The sequence below is a fragment of the Pelodiscus sinensis genome, chromosome 1 (assembly GCF_049634645.1).
Source record: "Pelodiscus sinensis isolate JC-2024 chromosome 1, ASM4963464v1, whole genome shotgun sequence".
NCBI lineage: Eukaryota > Metazoa > Chordata > Testudines > Trionychidae > Pelodiscus > Pelodiscus sinensis.
Window position 1 is genome coordinate 9,661,751 of NC_134711.1, and position 17,724 is coordinate 9,679,474.

General features: G+C 45.9%; 1 protein-coding gene and 1 long non-coding RNA gene across 2 annotated transcripts in view; both read left to right on the forward strand.

The window, feature by feature from the left end:
* The first annotated feature begins 946 nt into the window (after positions 1-946).
* On the forward strand, positions 947-5,460 carry LOC142826488 (uncharacterized). Its single transcript, XR_012900655.1, has 2 exons — positions 947-1,468; positions 5,156-5,460. It is a non-coding gene; the product is annotated as an uncharacterized LOC142826488 (long non-coding RNA).
* Positions 5,461-8,459: 2,999 nt separating this feature from the next.
* Positions 8,460-17,724, forward strand: part of ITIH2 (inter-alpha-trypsin inhibitor heavy chain 2) — a 38,414-nt gene continuing 29,149 nt past the window's right edge. Inside the window, exons 1-3 of the mRNA XM_006130632.4 lie at positions 8,460-8,651; positions 13,091-13,156; positions 17,671-17,706. Of these exons, the coding sequence (XP_006130694.2) occupies positions 8,568-8,651; positions 13,091-13,156; positions 17,671-17,706 (186 nt within the window). The 5' untranslated portion in view covers positions 8,460-8,567. The remainder of the gene's footprint in view (positions 8,652-13,090; positions 13,157-17,670; positions 17,707-17,724) is intronic.

The following is a 17,724-nucleotide window of genomic DNA, read 5'->3' on the forward strand; positions in this document are numbered from 1 at the left end:
TTGTGCGGTAATTCTCCATTTGTAAAATGGGAACCGTTATAATGAACACGGCGGGAGGGGTTATAAATTTAAGTTCACTCAGGATTGTGAAGTGCTCAGATTCTACAGTGATGGGAGCCATATTAACTACTTAATTTGTACAGCGAGTGATCAGACTTAATGGGAGGAAAATCTGATTACTACTAGCTGGAAAATGGAAATACCCTCTTGCGAAAAATTTTACATTTTTGAAAAAAAAATCATCCAAAATTGAGACAAAATTCAAACCCACATTTTTTTCCTGGAAAGGAATTTCCAGAATTCAATTTCAAAACTGAGAAAAATAAATATTTTTTTCAAGCAACATATAATTAGACTGTGGAACTCAGTGTCACATGAAGTCACTGAGGCCTAGAAGGTGCCAAGGTTCAGAGTGGGATTGGACATTTGTGTGTATATGTAACATAGACTATGTAATATACACAAACGTGCAATCCCTCTATGAACTTTGGTATAGTCTAGGCCTCAACTTCATGTGTCAATGAGTTCCACAGTCTAATTATTTGTTTTCTGAAAAGAATATTTCTTTTTCATATCTAGTGATACACACACAGCATTATCATTACTAAATAGGATAAAAAAATAGTAAGGGTATTAAACCTCATGCGTCTTTGATTAAGCCAATCTCTCGTGATGTGTTGGGTACAACCACTGTTGAAGACAAGATTTTGAACTGTCTGGACTTTACAGCTGGCAATGTCCCATGTTGCTAAAAAGGATAAGACATTTAAGTTGTTGTTTGTTACTATTATTGTCACTGGGTGGTGAAATACTTCCATTTTCTGGAGTATTTCGATATTTCAAAATTTGCCTTCATTCTGATTCAGAATGAAAGTGAAATGGAACCCCAGGCACTATGATGTCATCTCTGGCACTATGATGTCATCTCTGTCTGGTTGTCCTGGAATCGAAGACCTGGACTGGGATTTGCTGCTCTGAGACTCTGTGGCAGGTGGGCGGCTAAGGAACTGGGTGTGTGAGCTGGCATGGAACTAATCGGGTTTTGAAATCTGCATGGGAGACCAAATCTGTAGGATCTACATTGAAATTGAACCATCTCCACAAAACATTTCACTTTCAACAAATCAGGAAAAATGGCAGATTTCTTCATCTGAATTTTTCTGACCAGCTCTAATGATTGTTATTGGCTTTATAATTATTAATAATTTCTGATGGGCATGCTTTCTCTTTGTGCTTTACAACACAGAACGGGGGACACTTTACCCACTGTAACCTTTCAGTCTTTTTTGGATTTGGGTGGCAGCATATGCCCCCTTTCAACTCTTACTAGGCCAGAGTGCTTATACAAGCCATAGCAGACTGAAAATACATCCCAAGTTATTTGCCTAGCTTCTGCGCATCCTACTGCAGCTCACTTCCTGGTCGTTGTGAAGAAGATGAGAATTTTGAAGCAACTGCAATGCTTGAGGTATTTGTCTGCATATCCGGGGGGCTTGGAAGTTCATCCCCATTTTGCAGCAGTGGAAATGTCTATGCTTTAAAAAGCGAATGTAACTGGCTTGTGTTGGCCTAGGGATGCATTCCATTCTTTCCTGTATCCTTTCCAGTTCTCCAGAGATAAATCCAGGGGACCATGGGAACTGTGAACATTTTGAATTGTGCCTTACATCTGGACTGAGCAAAATAATTCCTGCTTTCCCATCGGCACTCAGACTTCTAAGCAACTACAAGCTAAGAGAACATATTTAGAGCAAGATTCTGCTCTCAGATATGCACCAGTATGGTGGTCCACCATATCTTAGGAGGTTTCCCTCATGCCCTGGTGTGGCCCTGCATGTGTGCTGCCTTTTGGTCCCTCGTCAGACTCTTGTAGGAAGTCACTGCCCAGCCAGAATGTCCTATATACTCCGTCACAAGCCAGTTCGTTCATAAACCGATCGCGCCCCCCGCACTCATCCTAAGTTAAAAAATAAATTGTAGAAATCGCAATGACCCAAATCTATATTGGTGGTTTGCAAACTTCCAGACCCAGCTCGTCAGTGTAAGCTGCAGGCATGTTAGGACATTTTGTTTACCTGGAGCGTCTGCAGGCACAGAGCCTCTCTGCTCCTATTGGCTGCTGTTTGCCATTCCCAGCCAATGGGAGCTGTGAGAAGCAGTGGACGTTCTGGCCGCCACTTTCTGCCACTCCTGTTGACATGGAACAGCACGTCCACTGGCAGCTGAGGAGCACTGTGCCTGCAGACACTCCAGGTACCTACGACGTTCTGGCGTGCTAGCAATTTGCTCAGTTGAGCTGGGAACTGAAGTTAGCTGACCCCTCACCCTGCCTAGTTAAAAAAAATGATAAAATGATAAAAAATGATCCATTCTTAAGTTGACCCCTGCTCTTCACTGCATCATTTTTTACCAAAAAAATTAGTAGTTATGATCGAGTACTTTAAAATGAGATTTCTCTGGGCGGTGTGGGCGGGAGGAGGTAGCATTTACTAAGTCTCTGATTTATTAGTCATTAACCTCACAGTTCCCACCCTTGTCTCCCCTTCATTCATAGTTCCCACAAACATTCTTCTGGGCTCATATATGCTTCAGGGTGGGTTCCTTCTCCGGGAGCCAGAAGTACTACAGCCCTCCTTCTAGGCCCTGTGTAAGGGTACGTCTACACTGCACACTGCTTTTGGTGTTGTGGAGGGTGTCTACACTACATGCCCTCCTAGCATAGGTATAAATAGCAGTGTAAACGGTGCGACACCGCATAGGTGAGTCAGGATACACCTGACCCTGGGGTATGTCCCCTACACTGCTCTGCATTCCCCCACACAGTGTCTCCTCTGTCTGGACTGCTGTTTTTAGCAGTGGAATGTCCCATTGCTGGAGCCTTTCTTCACAGCCTCCCTCCTGCCAGAGCCTTTCACTAACATATGTTGCCCAGGGCTATCCCTACCAATAGGCAAAATAGGCAGGCGCTTAAGGCACCATGAAATTTGGGGCACCAAATTGCCCCAGCTTCCGTGATGCCCCAGGCAGCTGTGTGCTGCGTATGGGGCAGCACCCGCTCCAGGGGCCTGACCCATCCTCTATCCACACACACACACACACACCCATGGGCTGTGCCCAGCAGGGCCATCCCTGCAGGGATGAGCGGATGACCCAGGACACCATCCCCAGCTCTGTTTCCAGTTGTTGAACTAACCTGCTCCTTCAGTGATGTAGATTCCAGAAGTACCCTGGGCTCTGCTTGTCGGAGTCTATAGGAATGTCCAGGAACGTCCCTGTTCTATTTGTCTGAGCTTCCTTTCAAGATTTTCATTTTCTTCACTCTTCTGGAGACTGTCTTTGAGCAGTTCTCGCCATCTAGTGGTTGCACATGGTGCAGGTTTGGGAGCTCCAAGAAACAGTGGTTTGAGGGGAAAACCACAAGGGCTAAAAGTCTGATCTGGCATCTCTGATTGCCTCTCTGCGCAACTTGGGCGTGCCTACACAGCAGGGCTAAAACCGAAATAGCTACGCAACTTGAGCTACGTCAATTGCATAGCTTAAGCTGAAATAGCTTATTTTGGTTTTTGGTGCTGTCTACACAGCAGGAAGTCTGAGAAAGAGCACTCTTCCTCCGACTTCCCTTACTCCGACTTCCCTTACTCCTCGTCAAATGAGGGTTACAGGAGTCCTCAGAGTAAGAAGTCCTCCAACGTGACATTATTTTGACACTATGTCAAAATAACTGCTTGTTGTGTAGACACAAAGGCTGTGTCTAGACTGGCCAGTTTTTCTGGAAAATCAGCCGCTTTCTACACTAGCCGCTTGAATTTCCGCAAAAGCACAGACTTCCTACTGTAAGAAATCAGTGCTTCTTGCAGAAATACTATTCTGCTCCCATTTAGGCAAAAGTCCCTTTTGCACAAAGCTTTTGCGCAAAAGGGCCAGTGTAGACAGCTCAGATTTATTTTCTGCAAAAAAGCCCCGATCGTGAAAATGGCGATTGGGTATTTTTTGCAAAAAAGCGCATCTAGATTGGCACGGACGCTTTTCCACAAAAAGTGCTTTTGCGGAAAAGCGTTCGTGCCAATCTAGACGCTCTGTTCCGAAAATGCTTTTAACGGAAAACATTTCCATTAAAAGCATTTCCGGAAAATCTTGCCAATCTAGACATGAGGAGGCATGTAGATTAGACAGATCGGCAGAGGGAAATGAAGGCGCGATTTAAATAATTGCGGCTTCATTTAAATTTAAATGGCTGCCCCGCTCTGCCGATCAGCTGTTTGTCAGCAGAGCGGGTCAGTCTGGACGTTCCCCTGTCGACAGAAAACCCTTTTGTCGACCGTCCCGGTAAACCTCATCCCACGAGGCATAACGGGGCGGTCGACAAAAAGGTTTTTTGTCGACAAGGGAACGTCTAGACTGACCCGCTCTGCTGACAAACAGCTGATCGGCAGAGCGGGGCAGCCATTTAAATTTAAATGAAGCCGCGATTATTTAAATCGCGGCTTCATTTCCCTCTGCCGATCTGTCTAATCTACATGCCTCCATCGACGGAGGCATGTAGTCTAGACACACCCTATAGTATCACCATTGGCCTGGTTTTCTAAGATCATCCCTATCTCTGAGCATCCATAACTCCAGTCTAAACTGTGGGTGCCATGTTGGTCAAAATGCAAGAAGCTAATAGAACCTTGTCTACACTGGAGCTGTCTGCATAACAAATTTTTCTGCTCCTTGGCAATTTTTAAAAGTCAAAGAAAAATTTGTTTTAGGTGGAACAAAACATTTTGATAAAATCAAAACATTTCATTTTGCTTTTGGCAATTTCTAAACTTTTTTTTTTTTTGTATTTTTAAACAACAGAAGAACATTTTGAAACAAAACTTGGTTTCAAACTGGAAAAACAAACCATTTTGATCTGCAAATGTTGAAAAGAAACATTTGTTTGTTTCTGAGTGGGGGAGGGGGTTCCCCCCCAAAAAAAATTAGGCAAAATGACATGAAGTCACCAAATATTTTTGTCGCCAAATCTTCATTTTTTTCTGAAAAAAAGTTTTGACAAAAACTTTCCCCCCAACTCTTGTCTCCACTAGGGGTCCTAGTCTCCATTATACAGGAGAACTGCAACCAAGCAAGGTCACATCAACTCACCTTACTATTTTTTCACTTCTTTTAGGGCTTGTCTACTTGTGTTGACTACTTAGGGACAATCTGCAGCATAACGATGCGCTGGGGGAGGCTTCTGTTGGAACTCAACTGGGCATGTCCCAGAGACTAAACAGAGACTCCGTGGCTGCTGTAGGACATGCTGAAGGGATTATAACTCCTGGCCAGCCTGGGAACGCTGGAGAAAAAGGAAGTCTGGTCTCCCTATTCCCCATACTTCTGTCATGACCCTGACCAGTAAAAGTGGCCTAACGGAAGAGGAAGACAAAAAGGAAGCAGCAAAGTAGGGGAGTCTATATAAAGAACCCCAACCGGTTTCATGTCCAATCTTTTTGTTTCAGAAGTTATTCAGAGTCTGTAAGTGTCTGCGCCTGTATTAACTGCTCACTAAGAGGCTGGGTGGGACTGTCTTTCTGAGGCTGGCTGGCAGCGGCTATTAAGACCCATGTTTTGCAACCCATCGCTCTGAAGTTTAACTGTGTAATTACGTCCTTTCTTGGGGAAAAAAGGCAAAAAAAGGTCTGGAAAGGACAGAACATCTGGCCTGTGCTTTGGCAGAGAGGCCCCAGGGACTGACTTGGCAACTCCAGAGCCAAAAGCATGAACTGAACAGTCAGGGAAGGCAGCTAGAAAGGCTCATTTCCATTGCGGGTTGGCATGAACCTGCAACACACCAAGGAAAAGGGGCAGGTAATAGTTATACATGATGTTACCACAGCTCCCCTTTGCTCATAACATCGGCACCAGTTCTGCTCTGTACGCTACGAACACACTGCCAAGCCTGTGGGAATGCTGCACCTATCGCCCACAATGCCAGCAGAGGGCCCTCTTGCAAGCTTGTGGGACATGAGGGCTACGTCTACATTGTGCATTCTTGCACAAGAAGATATGCAAATGAGGCACGGTGATGAATATCGTGCACCTCATTGGCATACCTAATGAGTCGCCATTTTTGTGCAAGGGGCTTTTGTGCAAGAAGGAGCAATCTACACTGCTCCTTCAGTCTGCACTGCTCAGTCTACACTGCTCCTTCTTGTGCAAAAACCCCCTCTTGCACAAGAGCCGTTCTGGCACTTATTTTCAGGCAGAACGGCTCTTGCTCAAGTGGGGGTTCTTGCACGAAAGCCCCTTGCGCAAAAATGGCGGCTCATTAGGTATGCAAATGAGGGGTGTCAATACTCATCCCCGCACCTCATTTGCATATCTTCCTGCGCAAGAATGTGCAATGTAGACATAGCCGAGGTGCATGGGCCCTGTTCACAAGTCGGCTTTGTTCCCTCATCTGGCTGTGCCCTGCAGCAGGGGTGGTGTTTGTGTAACCCACACACCTAACCTAGGTCTACACTGCAGGCTTCTTGTGCAAGAAGCTTTTTGCAGAAGAGATCTTCCGCAAAACCTTCTTGTACAAGAGCACACCACACTACAAAAGCGCAGCTCAAAAGCGATGCGCTTTTGCACAAGAGAGCATCCAGACTGCATGGATGCTCTCTCGAAAGAAAGCTTTGATTGCTATTCACAGAATAGCCACCAGAGCACCCGTGCTTTTGTCGATTGGCTCTTTTTGCGCAAAAGCCCCTGTAGCCTGTCCACACGCCCCTTTTTGCTCAAGAACTCTTGTGCAAAAAGGAGTTATTCCTCGTAGAAAGAGGAACACCTACACCACAAAGAGCCCTCTTTTCTTTTGATCTACTGTAAATTGACTTGCGCTAAAACGCACTTGAGGTATGGACACACCACGGGTTTTTGCGCAAAAATGGCTGGTTTTGCGCAAAAATCCTGTAGTGTAGACGTAGCCCTAGGGTGGTTCACTGTCCTATGTTGCGGCACTTAGACCATGTTCAGCAGAGAGGTAAGAATGAGTGAGCTCTGCAGCCTAAGTTCAGCAGCCAGCTGACTTCATAGCTCAAGGTGTAGAAGCTCCTACATTAAGCTGCAGAGAGCCGAGGTTTGAATCTGCCTGCAGGTGGTTATATTGCACTTTAAACCTGATACTTCACATTCCCTTGGCTTGTAGAACAAGTGGGGGCTTGGAACTCAGAGACTGATTCTTAAAAGTATTTAGGCACCTCAAGATTCAGGGAGACACCTGGGGAATTTTCAAAAGCATCTAGCTGCCCAGGGGGAACTGCCAGCTTCTGTGGCCCTCTGAGTAAGCTGTGGAGGGGCATCATGCTCCCAGAAGGGGCGGGGCCTCAGGAAGAAGGGACAGGGCTGGGGCATGGTGCACCCTGCCCTCAGAGCCTCCAGGAGCGCTCCGTGTGGTGCTCCAGAGGTGATTTAAAGGATCCGGAGCGCCAGGCCCCTTTTAAACCACCAGGCTCAGGGGCACCTGCTCCCTCCCCCCGCCTCATCAGCAAGCCGATAGGTGCCTAGTTCCCATTGAAAATCCCACTAGCAGCACTGCAAGGTGCCTTAAGACCTTTAAACATGTGACCCTAACCTAGCCCCTTTCCATGGTTAAGGTGGAGTAAAGGGGTGTGACGTAGTGGGGGGGGGGGGGGTAACTTGCTGGCTCCTGGCTGTAGCATGGCCCAGCAGGGCAGGGAATGAGTCATTATGCAAAAGGGGTCTCTCAACCTGTCTGACCAGCTACCCCCCAGGGAGAGAAACAAAGGAAGGTGGAATGCCGCCCCTGGCTGGGGGGCAGGGCTGGAAGTGAGTTAGTTTCTGTCTGGGAAGCAGGGTAGAAGGAGCTGGGGAGGAGGCTGGGATTGTAGGGCCCAACCACTCCCCATCTCAAGGGGGGCACTGAGGCCTCTTAGCCCCAGTTCCTGTAACCAGATTACATCTGTGCTGTGCTGTATCCTGGAGAAGCAATAAACTCCCTCTATTCTACTGGCTGGTAAAGTCTGGTCGTGCCATTACGGGGGTGCAGGAGACAGGAAAACCCCAACACGCCGTCACAAAGGGCATTTGTTTGTAACTCAGAGCCAAGCCCCATGACACCCGCCCTTCATGGTAAAGGGCTTTTGGGAGCCTTGCGGAATTGCAGGGCATTCGTCCATCCGTATCTTTGGGAACTGGCTATTGCCTTGTTTAGCACCAACAGCTTCATCCTGAGTCCACTCCCACTTGGCTCTGTCCCCACTTTTAATTCTCCGAAGCCTGCACCTAACAGCAAATTAGTTAAACCCTTTGGGGAATCTCCAAAGGCAAGAACGGAGCCTATCCATGGCTGGGCCGTTATCAGGGGCATGGCAGAGTGAAGATACCATATTTGCACAACCCTCGCCCATGCCCCTGCAGCTCTGGCTTGCGTGACCGGGCAAATATTGACCCGGGGCCTGAACAAAGTTAGCATTTCAAAACTGTGTTCAATCTACGGCAGATCTTCCAGTTGTTTCCTTGAACTTGGTTCAGAGAAGGAGAGGGTTGCTCTCAGTGTCTGTGCTCGTGGCTCTGGGGAAGCAAGCCGGGGGACAATGAAGCAGCTGATTTGCTTCCTGCTTTTATTCTTTGTTCCTGAAATGCGAAGCTTTGATCTTGTCATCGAAGAAATCCCAGATGTAAGTAAATCCCCAGGGGGGAGAGACCCTATTACACTTACCCCAGGATCCAAGCTCTTATTCCCATTCCCATCAGGTCCATTGCTTCTCTTACTAGTTTTGCCTCTACTTCTTAGTTTCCTTTTTCCTTCTGCTAGAATCACGTATTGTCCTAATATCAGCTTCTTGTCTTCCATTCCTAGTATTGCCCTTTAATTCGCTTATATTAAATTAGGGGGAGCTTTTGGCCAGACCCTATGCCTTATTCAGGCAGAATTCCCATTCTTAGAATCATAGAACACTAAAACTGGAAGGGACCTTGAGAGATCATCAAGTCCAGTCCCCTGCCCTCATGGCAGGACCAAGCACCGTCTAGATCATCCCTGGTAGATGTCTATCCAACCTGCTCTTAAATATCTCCAGTGATAGAGATTCCACAACGTCCCTAGGCAATTTATTCCAGTATTTAACCACCCTGATAGAAAGTTTTTCCTAATGTCCAACTTAAACCTCCCTTGCTGCAGTTTAAGCCCATTGCTTCTTGTCCTATCACCAGAGGCCAAGGAGAACAATTCGTCCTCTTCCTCCCCCCTTTTAGATACCAGAAAACCACTATCATGTCCCCTCTTAGTCTTCTCTTTCCCAAGCTAAACAAGCCCAAGTCCGTCAGTCTTGCCTCATAGCTCATGTTTTCTAAACCTTTAATCATTATTGTTGTTCTTCTCCAGTTTCTCCACGTCTTTCTTGAAATGTGGTGCCCAGAACTGGACACAATACTCCAACTGAGGCCTATTCAGCACAGAGTAGAGTGGAAGAATGACTTCTCATGTCTTGCTCACAACACTCCTGCTAATGCATCCCAGAATCATGTTTGCTTTTTTTGCAACAGCATCACACTGTTCTCATATTTAGCTTATGGTCCACTATGACCCCTAGATCCCTTTCTGCCCTGCTCCTTCCTAGACAGTCATTAGACAGTCACTGAACAGTCTTCTCTGAGCTTTGCCTGTCTTGTAGGCCCCGATTCTGCAACTAGCTTTATGCAGATGGACCTGCGTAGCAGCACAGATCCTCTCCAACTTTGGGTGACTTTACGTGGGCTCAGATCTTTGCCTGCTCGGGTCTGATTGCAGATTGGGGCCTTAGAACGTAGGCTCCTTGGGAGAGGGATGGCGTGTCTTGTCTACAGTGTTGGTGCTTAATGATAGACACATTAGAGACTTCAAGATCAGGCCTGTTTTTTATCAGCCTCCTTCTGTGACATTCCCACTGGTGTTAGTGGGTCAGGACCAATGAGCAGCTCCTTAATATGTTTCTAACTAAAGGCACAATTCTAGACCTGAGCTGGGCCAAATCTCTGGAGCCAAATGCTTTCAGATTCTGGGAACTTCAGATCCAAATCTGATAGTTACAGTTCTGACCCAAACTCTATTGTTTAGTGGGCATGTTTGAAACATAAGGGTGCTCTGTCTGAAGCTCTGTGATGTTTGAGGACTTCAATATCTGATATATAGGTGAGAGGATTAATCTGGGAGTGGGTGGGTGAGATTCTGTGGCCTGCATTGTGCAGGGGGTCAGACTAGATAATCATGGTGGCCCCTTCTGACCTTAAAGTCTATGAGTCTATGTTTAGCATCTCTCTCCAATGCTACTAATAATTAGTTAGCCAGAGATGTTTGCTCTTTCGTGGTATAATGTCTTTAATGACACAGTGAGATTGTTTATCCTGATTTTTCTGTATTGGGACAAAATTTTGGGCCTATTTCCCTTTCACTTCTGGGTGGCGCTGTTGCCTGAAATGCTGGCTGTTCCCTCTGGGTGGCGCTGTTGCCTGAAATTCTGGCTGTTCCCTCTGGGTGGAGCTGTTGCCTGAAATGCTGGCTGTTCCCTCTGTGTGGCGCTGTTGCCTGAAATTCTGGCTGTTCCCTCTGGGTGGCGCTGTTGCCTGAAATGCTGGCTGTTCCCTCTGGGTGGCGCTGTTGCCTGAAATGCTGGCTGTTATCTCTGAGCGGCGCTGTTGCCTGAGTCACGTCCTTCGCCTTCCTGGTGCTCGGCTGATTTTTGTTCTGCTCAGCCGGGCCGCTGCAGGGGAGCAAATGGTGCAAGCGGCCGTTTGGGCACTGCGGTCCCCAAGCAGCATGGGGGTGCTGCATGGGGAGCACGGGGCCCAAACGGCCGCTTGCACCGCTTGCTTCCCCATGGCGGCCCAGCTGAGTGGCGCAGAAGTCAGCTGAGCACCACGGAGGGAGGCGAAGGGGGGCGAGGCCGTGACGTGCGGCGTGACAGCGGCTCCAGGCCCTGCCCCCTTGCCTAGAACGTCACCGCCCCACCCCTCTTCGCCTCCTGCAGTGGGGCTTGGCTGACTTTTGCGCCTCTCAGCTGGGCCACCACATGGGAGCAAGTGGCGCAAGTGACCGTTTGGGCTCCGCACTCACCATGCAGCACAGGGAGCACGGTCCCCTGAGTGAGAGGCAGGAGGGTGAAGAGAAGAGAAAGAGAGAGACAGAGAGAGAGGCAGGAGGTGGAGGAGAGCTGAGAGAGAGGGGCGGAGGCAGCAGGAGGAGGAGAGAGAGAGATACACACATGGAGTGAGAGTTTGGAGGCTCAGGAGAGAAGACCGACGTGGAGGAGAGACGTGAAAATCCCGTCTTATGACGGGCTAATTGGCTAGTTTAGAAAATAGTAGCCCAGTGTCTGAGAGTCTGTAATGCCAAAATGCTGGCTGTTCCCTCTGGGCTGCGCTGTTCCCTCTGGGAGGCCTGTGTTGCATGGGGAGTGCGGGGCCCACACAGCTGCTTGCTTCCCTGTGGTGGCCTGGCTGAGTGGCGCAGAAGTCAATCAAGCGCCACGGCGGGAGGGGGAGGTGGTGGGGTGGTGATGTGCGGCGTGACAGCAGCCCCAGGCCCCGCGCTCCTTTACCTTACGCCATGGCACTCGGCTGACTTCTGCTCCGCTCAGCCAGGCCGCCACGTGGGACCAAGTGGCGCAAGCGATCGTTTGGGCTCCACGCTCCCCATGCAGCACGAGGAGCGCAGAGCCCAAAAGGCCATTTGAGCTCCGCAGTCCCCCAAGTGAGAGGCAGGAGGGGGAGGAGAAGAGAAAGAGAGAGACAGAGAGAGAGGCAGGAGGCGTAGGATTGCTGAGAGAGAGACGGGGGGAGGCAGTAGGAGGAGGCGAGAGAGAGAGAGAGAGACCGGAGGCTCAGGCTTATGGAAGACTGACATGGAGGAGAGACCTGAAAATCCCATCTTATGATGGGCTAATTGGCTAGTTTAGAAATAATGGGTCTCTTAATTTGCAATCTGTTTTCCTGCTTTTCATCTGGAATAACACTAATTCTTAAATAATTAGTTTGAAATAACGACTGCATGGAGACTCTGGTGCCGCTATTTTGAAATAACAACTCCCCAGAGTCATTCAAACTAATGACTCTCCAGGGCTTCCTGGAGCTCTAAATCAGGTCGCACATCCACATTAAGGGAGCCTGCCTCGGACTCATTTTGAGGCTTCCCTGTAGTGAGGACACACTATTTCAAATTTGTTAAATCGGGAGTTATAATGTCAAATTTAGTCATTTTGAAATAATTTCCTAGTGTAGACATGGCTGTAGAGAGAGAAAGAATGAGTTTACTCTACAGCAAGGCTACTTAACACGCGGCCCATTGGTTTGTGGCCTGTGGTGCAGTTTGGGCTTACGCGAGGCTCAGCACGTTTGAACATGGCTTCCACTAGGAACACACTCCACAGCGGTGAGGTGTCTCCCAGGTGGGCTGAGCATTGAAAGACGCAAACGGACAGGCTGGCTGGAACAGATGGGTCCAGCGTGTTAGCGTTTCTAGCCTCCAGGGAGGAGGTGCCAGGGCATGGTGTGAAGGAAGCTATTTGCATATATATTTACATGTATATGCAACCACACTTAAGTTGCAGATCTCGGCATATGCCGTGAGTATCATTGTGGCCCCCAGGGCTTTCAAAGTTGAGTAGCTCTGCTCTAAAGCCTTAGCTTTTAACTCAAGTGGTAGAGGCTCACGCACTAAACTCCAGAGATCCCGGTTTGGTTCCGCCTGTCAGCATTTCACTTACTTCTGAAGGAATAGCCACATGTGGAGACCAATAGTGATCACATTAAATAATAGGATATATGGGGCCTGGAGGTGCAGGATTCGTTGCCCTGTGAAGGAACTGTGATGTGCAGAAGCATAATTCCATGTGCACCTTGAGGGAAGTAAATTCACACTAGCACAAAACTGGAATGATGCTCCAAGATGATGAATCAAGCCCTGAGATGCCAAACTAAAAACTATCTGCAGTGACTGCTGAAGCTCTGGGCTTATGCTATGGATTTGTTTCCTGGATCTGTTCTGTTATCTTCAGTGGGTTGCCAGTTCTAAAACAGAAATCTCTGAAAGTGAAATCTGCCATGAGGTGAACACTTCACTGTTTTCTTATGTCTCCTTTAGGAGCTGTTTAACCTGGAGGTTGATGGATTTCTGTCTAAGCCTGTGACTAGACATGGCCGTTACCAGGTACAGTAACCATAAAATGTAGAAAGGGGGAGGAAAGAAAGTGAAGAGAGAGGGAGAAAGGAAAAATGTTTTGAAACAAAGAACCTATGTTCTATTCCATTACAACGGCCATAATTCTTCAATCAGGTCTACTGGTGTGGATCCATGCATGTGTGAGCTTATTGGATGCTGTTTCAGGTCTTGTCTACAATAACACACACACATACCCCGATCTAATCTATGCAACTTCAACTACACAAATAGCGTAGCTGAAGTCAACGTTCTTACCTCAGTGTCTTCTGTGCAGTAAGATCCGTGGGGGCTGTTCTCCCATCAATTCCAGCTACTCTTATCATCCTGGTGAAGTACTGGATTTGATGGGAGAGTACTTAGAAATTGATTTATCATGTCTAAGCAGACACGATAAATCAACCACCTGTGCCTCGATCTCTGCAGTGTTGATCCATCATTAGTGAAGACAAGCCCTCAGGAAAGGACACACTGTTATTATTTGTACAGCACCTAGATCAACAGGGCCATGAGCTGACTGGTGTCCCCATTTGCAAATGAAAAACAAATAATTAATAGGAACATTGCGCACATTTAACTTCATGCATGTGAAAAGTCTCTTTGACTTCAAAGTACTCCATGCAATGGAAGGGTCTGCCCATGTGAATTTGATTGTAAGATTGTCGCCAAAATGTCCAGCAGAAGGTAGGAGCCAGGTAATGTTGTATGGTGTCTTTCAGCCTTTCTGATTGGCTGCTGGTTTTTGGTTAGGTCATTGGGAAACCAATCACAGGTGATAACTACTCAGTGCTGAGTGTGAAAAGTAGTTGGTAGGTGAGTAGAGCTAGTCAAAATTAATTTTTCTTTTCTTTTCTTTTCTTTTCTTTTCTTTTCTTTTCTTTTCTTTTCTTTTCTTTTCTTTTCTTTAATAGATTGCTGATCATTTAATTTAGCTAGTTATTGAAATAGAGCATTTTTAAAAAAATGTTTGTGGAATGATATTAAATCAAAAGCTTGTTTTGTTTTAAAAAATGGTAATAAAATGTTTTTTATTTAAAAATTTAGCGTGGGCAGCAAACTTTAGTAAGATTGCTCGTGGGACCAAAGTTAAACCTGTGGATAAGTGTTTGCAGGATTGAGGCCCAATTTAAGGTCATGCATGTAAAAAAATCCGATTGAGTTAAATGGTCATGATGTATAAAGCTTAAGTGCATCTCAATCTGAGGCTTGTTTGCACGAGTAGCTCAGCCACACAGTGCTGCAATGCAGATAACAGGACTGGAGAGCACACAAACACACTGTGCTCTCGCTGTGCCATGTAGACGCTGCAGGTGTGAACAAAAAGGGACTTCGTTTGCATTGATGTAGTCCCATTTCAAACACGGCTATGTGAAGGTGCAGTGGGCAGATAGGATTACATTGGGCAGTCAGAGTGCTCTACAATTCACAAGTCCTTAGTCCACACTGTAGCAGCACGTAGACTAATCCTAAGGCTCTTTTACACTGCTCCAGCAGGGTAACAGGGCCTTCAACTGAGTGTGAAATGAGGATCAGGCCTATGCACACTTGCAGAATCAGGACCCAAGTAACATTGGTCTGGTCTATACATAAGTTTTCACCATTATAAGTATGTCAACAAATTTGACACTATCAACATGGGTTGAATAAAGATATTAACTGGTTAACACACTACAAAGGCAAGTTCCCCGTCCTTTGCTATTCACATTTCTACATCAAACGCTATGAACTCAATTATGAACCAGCCTGACTCAACTATTGTCATTAACACTAGTCTTACAAATATTGATAGGTAACTGATTTTGTTGTTATATATACTCTGGACTCTGTCATTTCCATACCAACCCATCTAATTAAGTGGGTTTTACCCAACGAAAGCTCATGATATGCTATATCTAAAGTGCCACAGACCGCGTATTGTTTGTACAATCCCCAGTAAGGATACAGTTATACCAGGATAAAGGAGTCTGATGCCAGTCTAACTTACGCCTCGCCCCATAAGAAAAAAACTGTACCATATAAATACCTTTATACCAATATAACAACATCCACATGGGGGAACTGAGTTGTACCAATTTAACTATAACAATATTACTACAGTTGTACATCAAAATGATTTATGTGAACATTTCCATTTGATAAAAGCATTGTTATTTATATGGAATGAAAATATTCAGTCAGCTGTCGGGGGGGAGTCCATTGCCCAATTGGTAAATCTCCACCTCCCATTCCTCCCCCCTTGTCATACTAGGCCCTTTGTTGGCCATCTCAGCCATGAAAGCAAAGATTAGCATGAGTTCTGGCAACCTGAGTCCCTTTTCTCCACTGGAAACGGTTACAGCAGGCACCACAGAGAGGCAGTGTGAGGAAGTCCATGCTGCTTCTGTTCTGTGTTCCAGCTTTTGGTTTCCTGGCTGCATCTTTCGCAAGCAGAAAACTCATTTAGGTAATAACATTAAATGCCCTTAGAGATTGCAGACTTTTATTTTGAGGAGACAGAACTGCTGTTGCCAGACTTCTAGGTCCAAAACAGGCAATCTAATAAAGTATCCTTAGGTCAGCTGCAAGGGGCTTTCATATATTCCCCATTCTGTCTATTGTAAGCACTTATCTGACTCCCATCCATGGGGACTCTTGTGCATTTCAAAGCTGGCACCCGCATGCAGCCCGGAGTCAGTGGGACTTCCCACTGGCCCTGGGCTGCACACGAAGTTCCGCATTCCTCCTTTGAAATGTACAAGAGCCCCAGTGGGGGCTCTTGTACATTTCTTGTACATTTCAAAGGAGGAATGCGGAAGAGCCTATCGACTAGTCGAGTAGTGGATGGAAATTCCATCCACTACTCAACTAGTCAATTAACCACTAGTTAACATCCTTAGCTTTGGCAAGACTTTGTTGGCCAGGTTTTGCTTTGCACAACCAAAACTAGGCTTGGTTTGGGTTTCATCCCATCTCCCATTGTTTGGAGAGGCTAGATGAAAAGTTCCGGTGTTGACCTATCGCTACGAGAAACTTGAACAAACTAAACACTGGATCCAGTAAACCACTGAACTACACCTAGCTCCTGGCACTATGAGGTGTTCCAAATATAACCCAGCTACAACTGTTGCACATGCTCACTCTCCTTTCAATGGGATAAATCCAAAGTTCCAGATCCAGATGTCACCAGACTTTGGGAGAATTGAAATCTGGATCTGAATGGTCCAGCCTGGGCCCATTTCTATCTACTCCTTGAATGACAGCAATGTAGGCCTGGATGAGAACCTCAAGAAACCATCTAATCCAGCCTCCCAACACAAGGGCAAGATTAAGTGTATCTAAACCATCTTCATAGCATTTCCAAATATAAACTGGGGTCGTGTTTATGCTCAGTGAAATGGTGAGTCACCCAACATATGGCTCTTCATAGGATCTCTTTCTGAGGTATGTCACCTCTCCTATACATGACTTACCCGCAGTGCCCATAATTCTGTAGTTACCCACGCATAAATCACCTTCGCTTAAACTTACCTAAATTGATACCAAACTTTAGGAAAAGAACCACCCATCATTGTAAGCTTCTTCTATGGTCTTGCTGTCTATGTGTGGGTCTTTGCCGCATTTAAGGAGCCAACTCATATGGGTTTAATTGATTAGAGGGTCAAGAGCTATGGCCAAACTGGCCACAGGATGTTGCTATAGTTTGACATAAATTGCAAACAGGGATATTCATATGGCTGTAAAAAAATAGCTTATTAATGACTACAATATTTTTAATTCCTTGTAAGGCTTAAATAGTAGTGCAGGGCAGAACTATTTTTTCTGCATAATTTTTTGATGAAAACTAATCCATGTAAACAGCAACAAAAATCATTTTTTGTTTACATTTTTCATGGAAAGTTTCAATTTTTCAGAGAAAAAAAATGAAAACTGAGAACTTTTGGTAGAAAACTTTATGTTTTCACGTCTTTTTTCCCTGAAAAAGTTTTGGCTTGGGGGCAAAAGATCTGGCTTGTGGCCAGAAAGCTTTACAAAAACTCAAACATTTCCGCAGAAAGCAGACCCTTTTCACACACGCATGCACGCGTACACACACACACACACACACACACAATCCTTTTATCAAAAGGATTTTGAAACAGAAAACTAGTTTCAAAAGAAATTTTTCAACCAACCCTACCTTTCTTTCAAAATTACCTAGGTTTCAGAGCCAGATTGTCAGTGATGTCCAATGGGACTTTTTAGTCTAAATCCCTTCAGCCCAATTTCTCAAAGATACTTGAAATCAAAGATACTTTGAAAGTCTGGGCTACAGGGACTTTTTGAGAAGTTTCTCTTTACAAGCAAGGAATAAAGCAAAGAGAAGGACACTAAGAATTAAATCCAGTGACTCTCATTGATTTTGATCATCTTGTGAAACAATATATGGACAATTTGCTGTCTGATGCCTTAAATAGCTAATTTGTGACCACCAGACTTGTCATTCTTAAGCTTGCAGAAATCTCACTCTTTATTTCTTTCCTTCTCAGAGGAGCACATTAAATGATGAGGACTCTGGAGAGTCGGTGAGTTTTCTTTTGGAA